At 39.7% G+C, this 21,240-nt stretch overlaps 3 protein-coding genes across 3 annotated transcripts; 2 read left to right on the plus strand and 1 right to left on the minus strand.

The window, feature by feature from the left end:
- The first annotated feature begins 4,478 nt into the window (after positions 1 to 4,478).
- Positions 4,479 to 13,721, plus strand: LOC124223271 (uncharacterized). Its single transcript, XM_069137767.1, has 5 exons — positions 4,479 to 4,724; positions 4,833 to 5,053; positions 5,344 to 6,581; positions 6,728 to 6,807; positions 11,219 to 13,721. Exons 1-5 carry the CDS (start codon positions 4,700 to 4,702, stop codon positions 12,781 to 12,783), a joined length of 3,129 nt encoding a protein of 1,042 aa, XP_068993868.1. The 5' UTR covers positions 4,479 to 4,699; the 3' UTR covers positions 12,784 to 13,721.
- Positions 13,722 to 14,175: 454 nt separating this feature from the next.
- On the minus strand, positions 14,176 to 15,839 carry LOC124223118 (uncharacterized). The gene is made up of 5 exons (XM_046634840.2): positions 15,708 to 15,839; positions 15,542 to 15,617; positions 15,208 to 15,284; positions 14,944 to 15,123; positions 14,176 to 14,324 (listed from the first exon to the last, which is right to left on the minus strand). The coding sequence occupies exons 1-5, from the start codon at positions 15,753 to 15,755 to the stop codon at positions 14,280 to 14,282; spliced, it is 426 nt and encodes a 141-aa protein (XP_046490796.1). The 5' UTR covers positions 15,756 to 15,839; the 3' UTR covers positions 14,176 to 14,279.
- Positions 15,840 to 19,176: 3,337 nt separating this feature from the next.
- Positions 19,177 to 20,885, plus strand: LOC124223273 (uncharacterized). The gene is made up of 5 exons (XM_046635078.2): positions 19,177 to 19,302; positions 19,364 to 19,439; positions 19,697 to 19,773; positions 19,858 to 20,037; positions 20,663 to 20,885. Exons 1-5 carry the CDS (start codon positions 19,255 to 19,257, stop codon positions 20,705 to 20,707), a joined length of 426 nt encoding a protein of 141 aa, XP_046491034.1. The 5' UTR covers positions 19,177 to 19,254; the 3' UTR covers positions 20,708 to 20,885.
- Positions 20,886 to 21,240: the final 355 nt, after the last annotated feature.

A 21,240-nucleotide genomic window follows, 5' to 3' on the forward strand; every position in this document is an offset into this window, starting at 1 on the left:
TGTTTTACACTCAATGATTAATCTTTGACGGAAGCGTTTTTCATTTCAATTGATCGGAATTTGTGATCTTGTTCATTGTCCTCTCGAGCCGAACACGTGTCAAGGAATTGCATCTGTTCGTACTTGTCATTGTTCCAGAATAATTTCTACCATATTTCTCATCCACAGCGTAGATCAACACCCGAAGTCTCAATCGTTTAGAAATATTTATTGAAACTGCACATATGCGCTTAATGCTTGAATTTACCGTGTTAGCGATTATCGATTTTTTGCCTTTGTTTCCTATTTTTCCTTTAAATTTAAACTGCTCTGAAAATCTACGGTAATTTGTAATGTTTTAACATTGTTTAATGCAAAAGAGAATTCACTCGTAATAAAAACAGACATGCTTCACAGATAACAAAATTGGATATTATCGCAGAAGCGAGATAATGCAATCTATACTGCTACCAAATGCACTGTATCGAATCCGGAGATAAGAAAAGTTTTTAATACCTTTGAATAATTACATAAAATCGTAAATCAATATTGAAATATATGCGGAATCGATGATATCTATGTAATGAATAACAAAAAAGGTAAAAAGACGAGAGAGGTAGAAGAAGTAACCAACTAAAAATTGACAGACCGGTTTGATAACCGATTAATTCGGCTAACCGTGTAGGATGATATCATTAATATATTCAAGTGTAAGTTTGACTTATATTAATTTGGATCTAAGAAACACGTAGCATTGCTTCGTTTGAGACGAATAATTAGAAATTGAACGATTCCATTTCCGAAGGTCCGTTTAACTGAATTTATGAAGCATAGTTCAAGATTGATAATGATTTTTATGAAAAAAAAAGTACGTTTCTCCATTTGGTCGATCATATTTCCCTGACTTTTCCCGGTTTTGAAAGTCTCTCACCACGCTGCTCGATCACTAGATCACTCGATCACTCGATTCAACTGGCTCACTCGAATCGAAACTCAGATCACTCGGGTCACCGGATCATCCATTTTTGGGCCACTGGATCACTCGATCACTCGATTAGTCCCGGAGGCAGCGTCAAAAATTTTCGGGTCATTTCCGTAAGCTTCATCTTTTTTAAGTTAAATGTGTAACATATAATATTAATACGAACGTCTGTCAAATCACCTTCACGGCGGGGGATTGCGGCGGGGTTACAATTATAGCAAAAAACCGGCTATTTCGCGTTTGAAATTTTTTGGCCGCAAATAAAGTTGATAGCACTGTCAGGCTGAATACGAAATTCGCCAGCGCCCCACAAAATTCATACAAGCTCCGTTTTGTGAATGCCATGCATTTTTTTCCTCATTTTCTGCAGTAATTGTAAGCGTCGTGTACCACCCCCGTCGTGGGGGCGCGTTGGAAGACGTTCGTGCTACTCTGTTGTATGTAACACGGATAACTCGGACAAAAAAAATTAAGCTCGCGAAAATTGTGCAACGAAATCTGTCGTTACCTCCCGGATTTGATCACTCGATCACTCGATCACTGGGATCACCTTGGACACCTTAACCACCGGATGGAGTCGATTACCGGATCCCACCGATCCCTCGATCACTGGATCATTGGATCATTTGCAGGATGGCGCCGATTGTGCTCAAATAAAATTCCCTGACTTTTCCCGTAAAAAAGTTCAGAACTCCCTGACGTTTTCCCACGAAACTTGAATATTGTTGAACAGCTTTTACGATCTTACAGCTCCGGAAGTTGTACAATGTACATCTTGAATATATTAATTTGGATCTAAAAAACGTAAATAATATTGATTCGTCTCACACGAACAATTAGAAATTGTACAATTCTATTTCCGGCAGTTAGCTTGGCTGAATTTAGAAAACACGGCTGAATTTTGAAAACAATTTATAGAAAAGTGCGTTCTATCCAATGGTTCGTCATAATTCCACGACTTTTCTCGATGGACAAAATTCTCCGACTACTCCCGATTTTCCCGGTTTGTCGCCACCCTAATTATTAATAATCGCGCAAAAGGCGCGTCCGATTCCCGTGATTAATTCACACGCGCAAAAGGGCGCGACCGATTTACCTGTAAAAATACCTTAAATATCTAGGACTTGTCGCAAAATTCTGCAGAAAGCCAATCCGCATCCGCGTCTTTTCGAATCCGACGCGTCGCGATGCGGATTGTTCTTCCGAGATGCGGGTCAAGTCCGGGAGGGAGGTTGGAGGGCATGCATTATTGTGTGGCGTGACGGTCGGCGTTCCTCTTCGACGCGAAGTCTTCGAGCTCAGCATCTCGCCATCCAGCGTACCACGGAACGCGATGGATGGTCGAGAGATGCGTTTTGCCCATTCGGACGATCACAGAAATCAATCGAATGGAATAACGATCGGTCATGACTGAATAGTTGAATTGAACAACAATGGAAAAATGGTTGCAGAGTGACAAGAAATGGAAAATTCTACCTCGTTATTATTCAAACGCTTACAAACGGTCGAGAGACTCGAATACCGATTCTTTTGGCAACAAAATTTCCGTGATCGTTCGACGCTGTGGATTACAAAAGTTAGCAACATCGCGGTACATCGCGACTTTCCTACCCTTCACTGTTTCCCAACGGAACCACCCAACGGAAAAGAGAGACTCTCACACACACATGCATAAAGCCCGCGACGGATCCCAAAACGTCCACCTGTACCTACCCGGTTACCTATATTCGATCTAAACGATTATCCATTCTTTCCAACACACGTCATTCTTCATCATTTGCGCCGTGGTCACTGACTTACATTTTCGTTGTTTACCTGTTGGGAGCAAAATGTTTTTGTATCGTAGTCTGCCTACTCAGAATACAGTATCGCGGTTGTTTCCCGAAAACCCTAATATCGAATGTATCGTTTTAGCAAATATTGGCAGACTTTCGGTACATCAACCTTTTGTAAAATTGATTAAAAACATCCTGTATGCCAATTAGCATTTTTCTAAGCGAGCTAAGAAAAAAAAGCATTTGATCGATACTTGTTGAATGTTAAAATATTGAAAATGACGTATAATATAAGATGCAATTTGATTACGTTACGTTATGCCAGACTTTGGAATTTGATCGATATAACAATAATGTGAATATTCGAATACGTTAAAACCTCAGGTGAACCCACCGCTTAAAGGACATCGTCGGTAAATTCAAACGTGGATTATTACATCAGTTGCGAAACACAATTCGATCTCGCGAGTGCCGAGTAAGCGATGGTTACCTGTCGCGATGCTCATTCCGCTTTTAGCAACGTGTAAAATTTCTAACTTCAAGTGAGCTACGGTTAATTAAATTGCGAAACGAAAATTATCCGACCAAAAGTCAAGCACGTTGCGATCGCTAATGAGCCTATCCATGCAGCTAAGAAATCCAAGATTTTCGTAACAATTGTTACCGCCACGCCACGTGACAGGGGAATCCCAGGGAAATACCCGTAACCTAAATACGTGCAAACTCACCGACGTTGCCGAGTAATGGAGAAGTTGCTCGGATGTCTCTGCTTAAATCTGGAGAGAACAAAGAAGGAAACTTTAATAAATTTAGCTAAGTGGATGTTCGGTGCTCATATTAGGTATTACTGTTGCCTGATTCTATATTCATTGACTTGGACTAGAAGTTGGGTTCAAAAGGACCATCTTGAATTATGAAACAATTATTTTAAAAAGTATTCTCACCTCCTCTGGGCTGCCCCACACTTTATGTTACGTAGCGGTTCTTGTAGCATCTCAGGTTCAATGGTCAAGCGATACGCTTTCAACACTGAAATAAGAATATAATAAATTATTGCTCTGAAAAAATACTTTTAGTTTTATTTTATGTTCTATGCGATGTCTTATGAAACACATCAATAGTAAGAAATTGGGAATTGTGGTAATCGGAAGTTGTGAAAATATTGAATCAGTACTTTGAACGAGATTTTGATTGTAGAATATTTTTGAATGAATTTTATTTGAGCTTCAAATCACCGTAATAAATTTCACAAATTTCAAAATACATTTTTAAAAATTGAAAGAATCGTTTCCCGACGGTTGGACTAGGCTCCAAATTTCTGGAATAGACAGCAGTATTTTAAAGAATTTACTCAAAAATATCGATCGATATACCTACTCAAGTTTGAGAAAAAGATTCTGGTTCTAAATTTCAAAAAAACGTGGGTAGAAAAGTGTTTGTCACATGAGCGCTTCAAGTTTCGCTGAAAATAGACCACTTTTACTTAAGACCACATTTCAATTGGATAAAAAGCGAGATACACTCAATAACAAGTCACACAATACTTGTAGCATGATATTGAACAGATCCTTGAGATTAATCTTTGCGCTATTTGGTGCCGAGGAACTGAGTCTTTATATTATACCGGATTAATGTGCCTCCTTATACTACAGAATATAGCTATGAAAGACTTATCGCCATTAAACCAAAAGTCATTTGCCAGCTTATGATTTGTGAATTACATAAATCTAATCTGCATGCAGTTATCTTGACCTCGAACGTTTGAGTCTGGTTATTAGGCACAAGATAGGAACACTGCAGTTCTACGCCTCATTGTCGACGGAGTGAGGAACACAGCACTAATATTCACAATCAGCTTATCACGAAAGAGCGTTGCAGTCGGATCTTCAGATCGATTTTGTGACGAAGTCTACTTTCGGCTAAGATTCAGTGGTCTCGTCTACTCAATTTTAACGTCTCGACGATGCTTTCGTCGTGGAAACTTTGTTGTAAGTAATTTTGGCAACCGGTAGAAGCCCAAACTCTCGAAGAAGTTGTCACAATCTCACGAACTGTTTGACATACTCGCGTCGATGAAAAGAATAATCGTTTTACAGGTGCGAGGATACCGCAGCGATGGGTATTCACAGTGATGGGATGTCTGGCAGCTGTAAACGCTTACACCATGCGAATATCTATGTCGTTAGCGATCACGGAGATGGTCGTATCTGCGAAAACTTCAAACAGTACGAGTTCGAACGAAATTTGTCCAGCATCCGATTCGACAACCTCGGGTACCGGTAGCGGTGGCAGTTACGAATGGGATTCTTATACACAAGTAAGAAAACACGGATTTACGTTTCGATATTGGCAAGGAATCATGTCACGGTGATTCAGGTGATCGTTAGAATTGAATTTTCAAGGTTGTATTCTTAAAGAGGCACTGCTTCACATAACGTGTTTAAACAAATTCGCAACAAAGTAAAGACAAGTAAGTAACTCGTAGTAATAAACAATATCTGGATACTTCACTTCAACAATTACTTCACTTTAGTCATCCGTATAACCGTTCTCCACCAATTCCAAAAAATTGAACATTATGATACAAATCCAGAAATTGAATTGCAGGGAATCATTCTGTCGAGTTTCTACTGGGGTTACGTGTTCACTCAAATTCCGGGTGGAATGCTGGCTGACAAAATTGGGGGAAAGTACGTCCTGGGTTTGAGCATCTTCTCGACTGCCATATTCACACTTCTGACGCCGGTGGTGGTCGAAGCATTCGACTCTACGGGTCTCATAATCCTGCGCATCCTGATAGGCTTAGGGGAGGGAGTGACCATACCAGCCATGGCAGAGCTCGTACCCCGATGGTCCGCGCCGGGTGAAGAGTCGACCATCGCGACGGTCGTGACATCGGGAACCAAACTTGGAACCGTGCTGGGCAGCGCGCTCTCGGGAGTTATGATCCAAAATTCATCTATCGGCTGGCCGCTGTTATTTTACGTCTTCGGTGCAGCCGGTGTGCTCTGGTTCTTTGCGTGGGTCTTGCTTTGCTACAACACTCCCGACGTCCACCCCTTCATAACCGACTCGGAGAAGAACTACTTGCGGAAAACGACAAACTGCAAAAAAGAGCTGGTACCGACACCATGGCGACACATTCTGACCTCAGTTCCAGTCTGGGCTTTGTTGATTGCAACTATCGGTAACGGTTTCAGCTATTTCACCATGGTCACGGACCTTCCTCTCTACATGAGCAACGTCCTCAACTTCTCTGTTCAGTCGAATGGCTTTTTGTCGGCTCTTCCCTCCCTGCTTATGTGGATCGTGAGCATTGCATCGTCATGGGTTGCCGACTGGTTCATAAAGACACGGAAAATGAGTGTCACGAACGTGAGGAAATCTTTCACCGCTGTCGCCATGGTCGTGCCAGCCATTTTTATCGTCACGGCATCCTACGTTGGCTGCAACCGCGACGTCGTCGTTGTTCTCTTTGTGCTCGGCATGGGTTTCATGGGCCTAGGTACTCCCGGGATTTTCATTAACCCGATAGATTTGAGTCCCAACCATTCTGGAACCGTCATGGGAATGAAGTCGACGATAAACGCTCTGGCAGGGATAGCCGCTCCGTATCTTATTGGCATTCTGACGCCGAATCAGACGGTTTCCGAGTGGAGAGTCGTATTCTGGATCTGCTTTGTCTCTTTCTTAGAATGTGCTCTCGTCTTCGTTATCTGGGGTGATGGAAAAGTGCAGTACTGGAATGACCCTGATTTTCGAGTTCGACTTGATAATCAACAACCGGTAACTAAAATACAAGATGTCGAAAACGTTGTTAGGTCAGACATAACGGCTCAACTGCCGTCGAATTAAATAGAGATTGTCACGCCGGAATGCTTTGCATTCAGTATTGGATGAACTCGAATCAAAAGATTCTTAATACGCAATGACCTCAGCGTTCATTTGTCCACTCCATTCCTGGTCTTTAATGAACCCGTTTTCCAATCAGACTAATCGGAATTCATGGTCTGATGCTCCATGCACTGAACACAAGGACGTGTCCATCGGTCATTTTCGAGAATGTCAATCGTACGTTATAAGTTAATTAAGATTGCATACGAGCAAAGCAATCTAATCTGAATTCAGATTTGCACTTGGCAATGGGGCGGTCAAGACGATAATAGAAATAAACCAAAATCGGATCATTTTCAAACATACACAAAGTGCAAACTTCAGTAATAATACCGAAAACAAATTCGCTGTCGAAATTTGCGTAACTTGGTATTCGAATTCAAGTACGAAAAAGTTATCATGAGTTTTAGAGGTCAACCCAATGTAACCCCTCACATCTGTTCATACTTATCACAGGTTTTGAATAATCTCTACATTATCTTTGATTCAAAACAGATTAATACGCAATGACTTCATTTATAATATTCGCTGCGACTGTAAGCATTGATACATCGAGCATTTATTGAGCTGTCACCCTTGCTTACTATGCTTTCGTCAAAATTATACCTCTGGGAATATGCGAGATAATTCAAAACGTTTCAACATTGTTTAATTGAATGGAAAATTTAACTGTAATAAATAAAGAATTTTTTTAACATTATTTACACGTTAAAGTTTGTCAGATGAACCGAAATCTAACAAAGAAAAGCAGAACGAAATGGATAACCAGATTGGATTTTATCGCAGTGGCGAGATAAACACAATCTATATTGCCACCAAGTGCACTGTATCGAATCCAGAGATGAGAAAAGTTTTCAAATACCCTTGAATGAGGGCATAGAATCGCAATTCGATTATGAAAGATCTACGCAATTGGTGATATCCGTGTAAACGATAAAAAAAAAAAAAGGTAAGAAGATAAGAGAGGCGGAAGATATGACGCGCAAGAAACTGAAAACGTGGCATATTCCATAAATTTCCATCAAAATCAGTAACAACAAATTATCATACATCCAAAGTTGCGATTGGCTCAAGAGATCGGGAAAATATTCAATCCAAAAAGTCTTGCAGGATGGTCGCTTATGAAAAAATTGAGCGATGATAAATTAAAATTGGAATAAAATTACTCAGAGCAGATAAATAATTTGACCTTGTTTGGTTTGAAAAGTGTGCGGGGTTCCAAGTCATTGTTTTTTCTTTGCACGATGTCAAAGAGATAAAATGCTTATTCGGAATTATTCGGAATTATTCGGATATTCTGCTATGTCAACTTAAATCGACCACCCTGTATACGTCAACGTCGAAATCGCACAAATTACCCCTTTAAGAGTGTATCAAATTTAAGATTCGTAACGTGGGTGGACGGAAAAGTTCGATACCGGAATGACCCGACCTTCAGACCGAAACCAACCAATATTCGGGATATTCTCGATGTCAGTTTTTAATCATTCGAAACATACGCAGGGAAATCGTAATGCCAAATTAAGCTCATAGTCAGTATCGCGTCAGGACGTACAATTTCAGAAATAAGATAAAAACTGAGCAATTTGACGAAATTTACATTTTGGAAAAAAAAAGAAAAAAATCGAGCAATTTCACGATGCGCAGTGAAAAATCAGTCTCAGAACTACCAATCCCCGAATCGAGAGCAACCAGCAGGAATAACAACAACAGGCAACGAAGCATCGCGCCCAGCGAAAGAGATGCATCGAGCTGTCTCATCTCGATCAAAATAAGATACCTAATTGCTGGACAGCATCACGACGAGACAGGGAAATCGCAACGCAACAGGTTCGTACAGAGAAATCTACGAGAGGCAGATATTCGTACCGTAAACACGACTCGACTCACCTCTGTGGTGTCTGCAGCAGATGAAATTGATTGGAGCAGCTCGATTCGCCAGGCATGGATCGCATCCGATCGTCACTCGCACGTATTCACCACTTGACACTGCGCACGCTGTTGAAAATTATTACGAATTTACTACTCACTTACCGTACAAAAAGATCGTCAATTTACGAAAGTTAGGTTGCAAATTTACAAATTCGGTAAATCACTATGCGTTTGTCTTAAATTTACTATGAAAATTTTTGATTTTATTAAAATTTATAAAAAACAGAAAAACACAAAAAAGTTATTGGAATTTACCAAATTTTATTGTATTTTCAAATTGAATAAACAGCAAATGTAGGGAGAATTCACTGTTCTGTATCCGAATAAAACTTCCCATTCGGTGTATGGGAGTCCATAGAGAACTTTTCAACAGCGTAGATACACTTTCGGTTATCAAAAAACACGGAAAGAAAAAAGCACACACACGCACACACACGCACGGACACACGGACGCCGAATATCACGCGGTAAGCGTCGCGACGCCGTCAGACTGCGTGGCGCCGCGCCCGATCGCCGTACGCAAATGACGCTTCGTTGAGTTCCGACCGACGCTGACCGATTCGCAACGTAAACACGGAACCGCGTCGGTTGGGCTTCCGTTACTCGCTGCGTCAGGTGTTGACCTTGGTTGAAGGATTCAAAATAACGTGTAAGGGTCTGGATTTTAAACTTCTTAATTTGCTGATTGCAACTTCCAAAGTAGAACATCAAAGATGCGTAGCTACGTAAATTTTTATTTCTTGCAGAATAACAACGAGCATCGGAACAAGGAAGCAATCATGGATGACTTGAAAGTATTGGTTACTGGAAGTAAGGCAATAAGTAGAAGACATTCAAACAGGCTGTTCAGGATTTCAATTTTAACTTGTAAAATAATATTATTTATAATTTACGATGTATGAAGATCTGTTGAAGTTTGGAAAAAAAAATATGCTATACGATTGATTTCGAGAATTCTTACTCGGTAAAAAATTATAGTAATTAAAAACGTCAATTCCGAAAAAAATCAATTTGTTCTCTAATGACGTATATAAACAATCGTTTTGCGGTACAGAATCGCCGGTTTGAGCGATGATTCGGTGATAATTGTACAAAAAAATTCCAACCGCCAGTCAGCACTATTTTTGCGATTCAGATTACAAGCATCGACTGCTTTGATCTGATCAACATAGATAACGAATTAAACAGCGCGGAAACAAACCTTTTCATTTCATTCTACTGCAATAGCTACGTTATTGTCAAATAAAAGCATTAGAAGAATGTTACGAAAAAAATTTCTATTCATTTTTTAATACAAGTTACCCGCTACTGAATTATTACCCCCCAAAGTGATACGAACAACTTTCAACCGAATATTCGAGTATTTTGAAATCAACTACATATGAATAACACGGCAACAGCATCGGCTGATAATCGACGTCAAAATTTAAACTAACAATAAGATGCGACGCGTTAATTCGAGGTCCAATTTCGTGATGAATTCTTTGATCAATTAAAAATAAAATCAGATTTAGACGTACTTCCTGTCAGTAAAGTTATGTATTATAAATATTTCGAAACTTTGCAAAGCCGGAAAATGAAACACAATTACAAGAGATACTTGGAATATGCAATTATTAGCGACAAATCAGTTAAGAACATGCTTATTACACCGATCCATTTAAAAAATTATTAAATAAGGACGTATTCTGGAAGTGGACGCAAGAATTGTCGAAAACTTATCAAGATTTGAAGAATACTTTTGTAAATAATATAATTTTACACCATGTATCGACAGATATCCCATTTAATGTGCAAACTGATGCTAGTGATAAAAAAATCATCCCGTAAAAATATCAAAGACTCAAGTTAGCATAAAGAAAATTACTGAAGCATACACCGGTACCTAAAGTGGGTCAGCCTAATTGAATTTATAAATAGTAGATTAAGTAACTATTGTAATAATAATAATAAGGTTAATAACTTATCGATGTCTCAAAGAAAATACGATATAAAAGACGCAGGATTATTAAATCTGGCGATTCAACATTTTCTTGTCGTTCCCTTGCTTCTTTAGTTCGACTCACACGTATAACTATCGTCTCTACTCTCTCCTAACTCTCTTCAGCCTCAATCGTCAACTCTCTACTACTCTCTTCCTCTCTCGCTGTATACTCCGCCTGCCTTTCACTCACACTCCAATTAATCTCTATCTACATTTTGCCGTCACTTGTATCTCACCGTATTTAACAAAGATTAAATTGAAAACAACTTTTATTAATTTTCTGCACTACAATAGACGGTACGGATATAAGAAAATTTCTTCATACAATGCGAGTATGTTTTACAGGTTTTACGTACGTAAAGTACCCGTTACTCATACTGCAAACTTACGCTCGACCCGAAAAGACCGAGTTCACCCCCTTGTTACATAATATACTATTTCAGGTTCGATAGAAACTTCGTAAATAATAGCTCTTTTACACTAAAGTCAACTTTTTTATACCGTAGTTATTTTTATTTTTACATTTGGTACATTTCCGGTTTTGGTACATTATTTGGACAAATCGTTTTCTAAACTTTAAAGTAACGTGACACTCGGCTCGATGCGCCTCCCCACCCTAGAGCATAGCGTCATATTTGAACGGTGTCTTGATCTTGTCATCAGATTGTTAAGTCCGTCAGTTGGCTCGAGGTCTAGCCATGGATCAGACGTACTGTGTAATCGGTCTAATTTTGGTGACACTCTCGCTTTTATACCGGCATTTGACCAGCACTTACGGTTACTGGAAAAACAAGTCGGTACCATGTTTGAACGGAGCTTTACCGGGTCTCGGACACATCGCGCCGATGATTTTTCTGCGAAAGCAGATGTCGGATATGTACAGAGACTTCTACAACGAGATGCCGGGTCGCAGTGTAATCGGTCTCTACAACTTTCGAAGACCGTCCTTGATGCTGCGCGATCCGGAATTGGTGAAGTGCATAATGACGAACAAATTTAAGGATTTCTCCGACAATGACTTTGAGATAGACACAAGAACGGATCCCATACTGGCCACTAATCCCGGCTTCACAAACGGAGATCGCTGGAAAGCATCGAGACAGCAATTGAGCTCGGCCTTCACCTTGGGGAAGCTTAAATATTTATTCGAGTCCATCAAGATCATTTGCGGTGAGCTCGACGGGTATTTAAATGAAAAATGCAGCGTAAATGATCGCCGTGATACAGTGGAGCTGGAATTGAAGGATCTGTTCTCGAAATACACAGCTGGGATCGTCGCAAGCTCAGCTTTTGGCATCGTCGATGACAGTTTTAAAAGTGACGGTAAATACGGAGCTTTCAGAGCCACTGGACGGCTGATGTTCGAGCCGAGGTTCGCGAAGAGTCTGATCCGGAACATCATGCTGTTCATACCGGTGCCGTCGAGGATCATAAAGACACGTTTCATACCCAAAGAAGTGGATCAGTTCTTTAGGAAGGTCGTCAAGGACGTTATCAAGCACAGAGAAGAGCGGGGCGGCGAATACACGGACTTCTTGCAACTCATGATCGAGACCAAGAAGAACGCCAAGGTCGACCTGAGCTTGGAGCAGTTAGTCGACAACGACGTCATCGCGTCTCACGCAGGTTCCTTCTTTTTCGACGCGTACGGATCGATCAACGTCACCCTGAGTTTCCTGGTATTCCAGATCGCCGAACACCCCGAAGTCCAAGATCGTCTCCGCCAGGAAGTCGTAGACATCGTTTCAGATAGTGGTGGCCTCACTTACGAAGCTGTCCAACGAATGGTATACATGGATCGAGTCATCAACGAATCCGCACGCCTTTATCCCGCTTTTGGAGCACTTTTGAAACGGTGTACGAATGACACTGAGCTCGTAGGTTCGGACGGAATCACTTGTCCCGTCAGTACTGGAACTTCTATCGTGATACCGGTTGCTGCTTTGCACATGGATCCCGAGTACTGGCCGAAACCTGAGGAATTTAATCCTGAACGTTTCACCGAGGAGAACAAACAGCGGCGACACAAATTTGTCTATCTTCCGTTTGGAGGGGGGCCGAGGATTTGTCCTGGACAACGGGTCGCCGTGTTCATCGTGAAGGCTGCTGTCGCGACGATCATTCAGAAGTACAGATTCGATCAGTCGTCGCGAAACAAAATCCCCATTCAATTGAACCCAAACTACTTTGTGACTACTGCTGTTGGCGGACTTTGGGTGAAATTCACACCGTTGTGAAACGAGCTGCTTCTTCATGAACTGTTAATGTATGAATTTTGGCTCTTTTGGCCTCGCAAGTCAAATCAGCGTCTGATAAATTATAATTGTTTTCAATTTCACTTGAGTTTTGCTCAAGCCGGTCTTGATGATCAGGAGGTACATTCACTTCATTAAAAGTATCTCATATTATCCTTCCTAGTTTCGGTTGTTGAAAACATTTCTTCTTAACGCAAAACGATTTACACAAGTGCAGTTGATTTTGTATACCAGAAACTAGTTGAGAATAAAAAAGTATAGCAGTTATCCAGTCGTCGGACACCGTTCAAATGTTACGTAACGCTGAGAGGAGAAGGGGGGGAAGGGGGGGGGGGGCGCGAAAACAGATAAAAACATCGTTGTGTAATAACTAAACGAGTCCTGAGATAATTAAGCGGTAGATGAATATTCATTTCGGCAGGAAAAGAAATACTTCTAAGATGTCATTATGATTCTCATATCGATACAATAATGTGCTCAGTAATGATGTCTTTAATGGGATATTTCATGGAAATGAGTGAACCGATTACTTTTTCGTTAGTCGCATAGTTTGACCACTCCAGGTTTCACCAAAAACAGATGATCTTTATCCAAGTTCACATTTCAACCGAATAAAAATAGATAAAACATCGAAAACAAGTCGCACAATCCTCGAAGCACGTTTTCGAACAGACCTTTGACACTAATCTCTAATCTATTCGGTACCGGAAGAACTATGTCTTTATAGTATACCAGATTCCCGGGAAATTTTTTTTTTCCTTCATCTAGGTAAACATTTTTCAAATCAATTATGATTATATTTGACTTATGTGAATTCAAATTTTGAAGAATCGAAGAGCTACCGAAATTTCCTTAGATATAAGTATATTTACGTACACTCAAGTTGATTTGATGTTGTCAATAAACGCTTATGCTTATTAGGTCTCCGTAATTCTACTTCATTTTCGTTAGATTTACTTAGATCTAAATAGATCATATTGCATTGGAACCTTTTGCTGATTAGATCTGAGTAGATCTCGTTCGATCTATGTAGATCTCATCAGATTTAATTTTACATCTGAACATCAGTTCATACCCGAACAGTACCTACTTGATTTTGTTCCAGACTCTGCTTAACCAAATGTACTATCCGTAACCTAAACGTGTGAGAATATTCAAGGAGCAACCTAGCTCTGATGATAGAGTCAAGTACATTAATCTGTGGGGCGTGAGCTCGCGTCTTCATGTTAGTGACTTTTTTTTAATCTTTCAATTCCTTCAAATTGTTAACTTCTTTTTATTTATAAAAAATGGATACATAATTTGACTGTAAAATATGCTTCATTACTTGGATAGAATCAGGGTACAACAGTGTATATCATATGAACATCATCATGTCATCAGAATAGGTAGTAAAACTTTGACAAAAAAAAAAACAGACAAACTCCAACACACATCTCGCCAACTATCGGTAAATCCTGTTCTCTTCGCGTCGTTTATTACCAACCATGAGGAGGCTCGAATATTCCCATCTGCGGGAAGATCTGAAACAACGAATACGATTGATGCGGATGGAAGTGTTAATTTTCTAAAACTACTTAAACTTAAACTGCCCGGAATGCCTTTGCAGTCTTCAAGATTAAAAATAGGATCACCAATTATTTAGTTGAGAATTTTATATCCGCCAAGATTACGTAACGGAACAAGAACGAGCGTCGCGGAGTTATCAAACAACATAAAAAAGTATTCATACTACGAATAAGACGCAAGGACAAACGTCGAGATATTGTGGTATTGATTCGAAAAAATTATGCTCTTCTCACGATCGGTCATACGTAGCTTGCTCTGGAGTAGAAGACCCAAAGTACTTTTATCAAATTGAACAGAACTGTATCGACAGTATGATGATTTAGGGCAGCTTTATAATTTATGTATTTAAAGGCTCGTTTGCTTTATCCAAATCTCATAGAACCTGGCTGGTTTTGTCCGAGCGAGCTACGAAAACTCAGCTAGTACCTGAACAAGGGGGGCGGTGAATTTGTTTTCCCGTCGAATAATATACCCAGTGATACAAATTTGATCTCTCACGATTTTGAATCATGTCCTTGCCGTCTTTTGACTTCGTGTTGCGTTGCGAAACTTTCTAAAGCGCAAACTACTCACCGCTGGATATCCTTCGAAGAAGCACTTCATCACTTCGTACGACATTTCGCGTCTATCCTCAATTTTCGAGTGCTTTTTCACGCATTTCTCCGCCAATGGTTTTGCCCCGGCGCGAACCGTGTCGTCGTTGTCGATCAGCACAAGGAACCCGGCAGTGTCGAAATCACCGTTTTCACGGAACTGCGGACGAGAAAGGATTACGAACGATCGGAAGGCAAGAGGAATCGTTACTTATTCCCTGATTACAGCCAATCATTAAATTACCAAGTGTTTGCCCTCGAAGAAACATCTCAGGTAGCTCTTCACCTTTGGATTTGCAAAATAGGCCGCGTCTTCTGACTCTGGGTTTTCGAATGCATAGAAGAAAAAAGATTAAAACCAGTTTGTTCAGTGGGTTAGATTGACACGTAACATTCGAATCAACTGAGGTAAGAACTGGTGGTAGATTTCGTCGTGTTTCAGTAATGCGGAGTTGCCAATAATTTTCACATCAAATAAGACCAACTCCAGACGATCCCGCTCCAAAAGCATTTTCAAACAGCGACTTGCGAAGTGAACTGAGTAGGATATTGAAGAATAAAGCAAGATGTTATTTTACCATGTTCCATGCCAGTTTCGGCGAAGCACTTCTCCCTGACTGCTACATGAAAGTCACCTGGTCTTGCAAGGACAACCTGAAAATAAAAATCCTCACGTGTTAGATAGAATGGTCATCGAAACATGGGTTTCAATTCCTCTACGAGGGGATGACTTTCGATTCTTACCTCACTCGCGATAAACAAGCAGGCGAACGTTAGAAGAAAATAGTTCATCTTGGTTACTGGGTGCACAACGGAACGTTTTCGATTCACCAGAAATACAACTCAGTCGGACTGAACGTCGTGCTGTTGATGAGCAGAACTGACTTCCCTGTTGCGTTAGTCCCTGCTTTTATATCAAAAACATCACGGTCGTGATGGTCAAGTTTACACACTTGTGCTGTCAAATAAAAATAGTGTGCGTGGAGTCCACGTTCAAAGGTCAAAGTTCTCACTAATTAGTAGTATAGAGATAAATCTTTACTATCATTTTTAATAGTTTTTATTTTTATTTTTAATTATTTAAAAAAAAGCGATGTCCTAGAACGCACTCCTGAATAATTATGCCTGCTGAATTTTGAGTTTTTGTTGGTTCGATTTTCGATAATTCAATCATTGCGATCACAACCAATTGTGAAAATAATATCTATCGCGAAAGTTTCGTCACTCTACAAACTCATCCAATTACTGTCAGTACCATCGACTATGATCAAAATCTTTCGTCGTTAATATTCGTTTTCTTTCTCATTCGCAGCTTTCTTCATTTTCCGTGAAATTCTTTCTTATTGCATTATTTTGTTTGTTTTGTAGCAATTCATTTATTTATTTCGTTATCAGCGGCCAAAGCCCGTACAGAGTTGTACAAAAGAAAATTACTGTAAGAATATAGTAGGCGGAAAGCTCGCCTTGATAATTGAAAATAAAACATCCCGAATGACGCAATTGACGGCTATTCGTACGAAAAGACATGTTTCGAAGCATTATAGACGCAATAAGCCGTATTATCGTTGATACGATTAATAGCCGAAACCACGGTCTCTGACTCTGCTGCGCCTGTTGAACTTGCTGAATAACGCGTTGCATCTCATGTTGTTTGACAAAAGTTTCAAGGCAAAAACGACGTCGTTGTACTCGATGGAAAATTCCATCGTTGGTACGTTCAAGTACTCTCGAATAGCTTGGAAGTCGTGATCTGTAAATTGCATCGATGAGCCTATTTTATAAGCTACATGCCTTAAGAATTCCTCTATGATGCCACCTAACGCGTTTGATCGACAATGTTGTTCCGATCTTCAGATCACAGAAGCGTAACTTATCGTTGAATAAATATAGATACAATATAAAGTTCCGAAGGAATCAGGTTCACAGAATTTCGTCGTGAAGCATTCAATGATGTTGATAGTTTTAGTAATCTTCGCTTTGATGTACTGGGCAAGATTGTTGAACGACAAATTGGAGTCGGAAATGAACCCGTGGTCTTTAACGATTTCTACTTGTTTCGATGCAATGTTATTAGGAAAATATTGTTTGTGAGGCTGATCGGTTCTACCGAAGAAGATAACAAAACGTTTGTCGATATTACATTCAAGGCCAATTTTCGAGCACCAAGAAAACAAAGAACTTATGCCGAGTCGGAATTTGAGTGAGACGTAGGGACTGTTGCGAGGGACTTGCTTTGAAAACTTCATGTTGTCAGCAAAGAGAAGGAATGAACTTTGCTCGATAGCCATGAAGATATCGTTTATTATGAAAATAGAAAGAAGTAATCGGCCCAGGTGTGTGCCTAGGCCAACACCGAATAAAACGTAAATGGGATTAGATATAAAGTTTCTCATTTTCACACTTTGCACTATGTTCCTGAGCAAAGTGTCTTTAATTCGGTAACGCGCGAGTTTTCCTATCAGGAAGTCAATGTTTACCAGGTCAAAAGCGCAGACTAAATCAATACATAAAATTTACTGTGTATTTTAAATAAATAATACCCAAGTTTTTAATCGTTGACCTGTTGCTTAGAAAGCCGTGTTGCCCCTCATGAACAAACCGTCAACTTGGGTGTCAATTCGTACCCCTAATTCGTAGGTGATGCTGAATTCTCATAAGAAAAAAACTGAGGGTACGAATTCACCTCCTGTTTTTATAGGCAAAATTGTAACTTATGACAAATTTATCACATTTACTCTTGATATTAATGAAATAGACGATTGATCAAATATCCACAAATTGTTAAAATAGATCGTCGCAAACTTTTTTGGACCTGGTATGTAATTTTGAACATAGCCATTTTTCGGATATTTTTTATGCCACCGGAAATTAACCCCGTATCTTTGGGAGAAAATTTTTATTTGGTTTATTCTATGGTGAACTTGAGAAGGATTTTGAAACCTACATTTTTGACATTTAAAAAATTTTTAAAGATTTTTTTTCGCCCCAGTATTACATCTTCAACTAAGATAGACCTGCTTTTTCAGAATATGTGAAAAAAATATTTCCAGCGGAACTTTATATTGTATCTATGTTTATTCAACGATAAGTTACGCTTCTGTGATCTAGAGATCGGAACAACATTGTCGATCAAACGCGTTAGGTGGCATCATAGAGGAATTCTTAAGGCATGTAGCTTATAAAATAGGCTCATCGATGCAATTTACAGATCACGACTTCCAAGCTATTCGAGAGTACTTGAACGTACCAACGATGGAATTTTCCATCGAGTACAACGACGTCGTTTTTGCCTTGAAACTTTTGTCAAACAACATGAGATGCAACGCGTTATTCAGCAAGTTCAACAGGCGCAGCAGAGTCAGAGACCGTGGTTTCGGCTATTAATCGTATCAACGATAATACGGCTTATTGCGTCTATAATGCTTCGAAACATGTCTTTTCGTACGAATAGCCGTCAATTGCGTCATTCGGGATGTTTTATTTTCAATTATCAAGGCGAGCTTTCCGCCTACTATATTCTTACAGTAATTTTCTTTTGTACAACTCTGTACGGGCTTTGGCCGCTGATAACGAAATAAATAAATGAATTGCTACAAAAGAAACAAAATAATGCAATAAGAAACAATTTCACGAAAAATGAAGAAAGCTGCGAATGAGAAAGAAAACGAACATTAACGACGAAAGATTTTGATCATAGTCGATGGCACTTACAGTAATTGGATGAGTTCGTAGAGTGACGAAACTTTCGCGATAGATATTATTTTCACAATTGGTTGTGATCGCAATGATTGAATTATCGAAAATCGAACCAACAAAAACTCAAAATTCAGGAGGCATAATTATTCAGGTGTGCGTTTTAGGAAATCGCTTTTTTTTATCATCCGTAGAAAACTTAAGCTGCGCCGGCAGACGTGAAATTTCATATTTTAATGCAAATCTAGACCGGGCTTTTGCGTGCCGTGAAATTCAATTGCGAATCAATCATTGTTACACATCGGAAGTCAATTGTTGTACATAATATGAAAATAATACAAAATAATAGTAAAGATTTATCTCTATACTACTAATTAGTGAGAACTTTGACCTTTGAACGTGGACTCCACGCACACTATTTTTATTTAACAGCACAAGTGTGTAAACTTGACCATCACGACCGTGATGTTTTTGATATAAAAGCAGGGACTAACGCAACAGGGAAGTCAGTTCTGCTCATCAACAGCACGACGTTCAGTCCGACTGAGTTGTATTTCTGGTGAATCGAAAACGTTCCGTTGTGCACCCAGTAACCAAGATGAACTATTTTCTTCTAACGTTCGCCTGCTTGTTCATCGCGAGTGAGGTAATTGAAATCCATATTTCGATGACCATTCTATCTAACACGTGAGGATTTTTATTTTCAGGTTGTCCTTGCAAAACCGGGTGACTTTCATACAGCAGTCAGGGAGAAGTGCTTCGCCGAAACTGGCATGGAACATGGTAAAATAACATCTTGCTTTATTCTTCAATATCCTACTCAGTTCACTTCGCAAGTCGCTGTTTGAAAATGCTTTTGGAGCGGGATCGTCTGGAGTTGGTCTTATTTGATGTGAAAATTATTGGCAATTCCGCATTACTGAAACACGACGAAATCTACCACCAGTTCTTACCTCAGTTGATTCGAATGTTACGTGTCAATCTAACCCACTGAACAAACTGGTTTTAATCTTTTTTCTTCTATGCATTCGAAAACCCAGAGTCAGAAGACGCGGCCTATTTTGCAAATCCAAAGGTGAAGAGCTACCTGAGATGTTTCTTCGAGGGCAAACACTTGGTAATTTAATGATTGGCTGTAATCAGGGAATAAGTAACGATTCCTCTTGCCTTCCGATCGTTCGTAATCCTTTCTCGTCCGCAGTTCCGCGAAAACGGTGATTTCGACACTGCCGGGTTCCTCGTGCTGATCAACGACGACGACACGGTTCGCGCCGGGACAAAACCATTGGCGGAGAAATGCGTGAAAGAGCACTCGAAAATTGAGGATAGACGCGAAATGTCGTACGAAGTGATGAAGTGCTTCTTCGAAGGATATCCAGCGGTGAGTAGTTTGCGCTTTAGAAAGTTTCGCAACGCAACACGAAGTCAAAAGACGGCAAGGACATGATTCAAAATCGTGAGAGATCAAATTTGTATCACTGGGTATATTATTCGACGGGAAAACAAATTCACCGCCCCCCTTGTTCAGGTACTAGCTGAGTTTTCGTAGCTCGCTCGGACAAAACCAGCCAGGTTCTATGAGATTTGGATAAAGCAAACGAGCCTTTAAATACATAAATTATAAAGCTGCCCTAAATCATCATACTGTCGATACAGTTCTGTTCAATTTGATAAAAGTACTTTGGGTCTTCTACTCCAGAGCAAGCTACGTATGACCGATCGTGAGAAGAGCATAATTTTTTCGAATCAATACCACAATATCTCGACGTTTGTCCTTGCGTCTTATTCGTAGTATGAATACTTTTTTATGTTGTTTGATAACTCCGCGACGCTCGTTCTTGTTCCGTTACGTAATCTTGGCGGATATAAAATTCTCAACTAAATAATTAGTGATCCTATTTTTAATCTTGAACACTGCAATGGCATTCCGGGCAGTTGCATAGAATTTGAAATTTCTGTGGGAAAATTAACACTTTCATCCGCATCACTCGTATTCGTTGTTTCAGATCTTCCCGCACATGGGAATATTCGAGCCTTCTCGTGGTTGGTAATAAACGACGCGAAGAGAACAGGATTTACCGAAAGTTGGCGAGATGTGTGTTGGAGTTTGTCTGTTTTTTTTTTTTGTCAAAGTTTTACTACCTATTCTGATGACATGATGATGTTCATATGATATACACTGTTGTACCCTAATTCTATCCAAGTAATAAAGCATATTTTAAACTCAAACCATGCAGTACGAATCAATTTTAGTTTCATTTTAGTTTGAAATAGTATTACGATTTAGTCGGATCAATTATTATTACACCGAAGGGGTAAGAGGAAATTTTCGATAAAAGTTAGAGTTCAATTAGCATACGACACGTATGAGTTTCAGCACTCCAATGCGGAGAAGAATTTCGACAAAAGCGCCGACACTCGCAAGAAAATCAGCAAATTCCTGGAATTGATTATCCTCACTCAAAGACTATTGATTTGATAAACCTTAGCATTGTAACGAGTTATATTGTTCATATTGTATCAAAACGGTTCATTTCTTGAAATTTATCAATTTGTGCTGAGATTCATATTGCTGACTTCGCTT

The sequence above is a fragment of the Neodiprion pinetum genome, chromosome 7 (genome assembly GCF_021155775.2).
Source record: "Neodiprion pinetum isolate iyNeoPine1 chromosome 7, iyNeoPine1.2, whole genome shotgun sequence".
Classification (NCBI taxonomy): domain Eukaryota; kingdom Metazoa; phylum Arthropoda; class Insecta; order Hymenoptera; family Diprionidae; genus Neodiprion; species Neodiprion pinetum.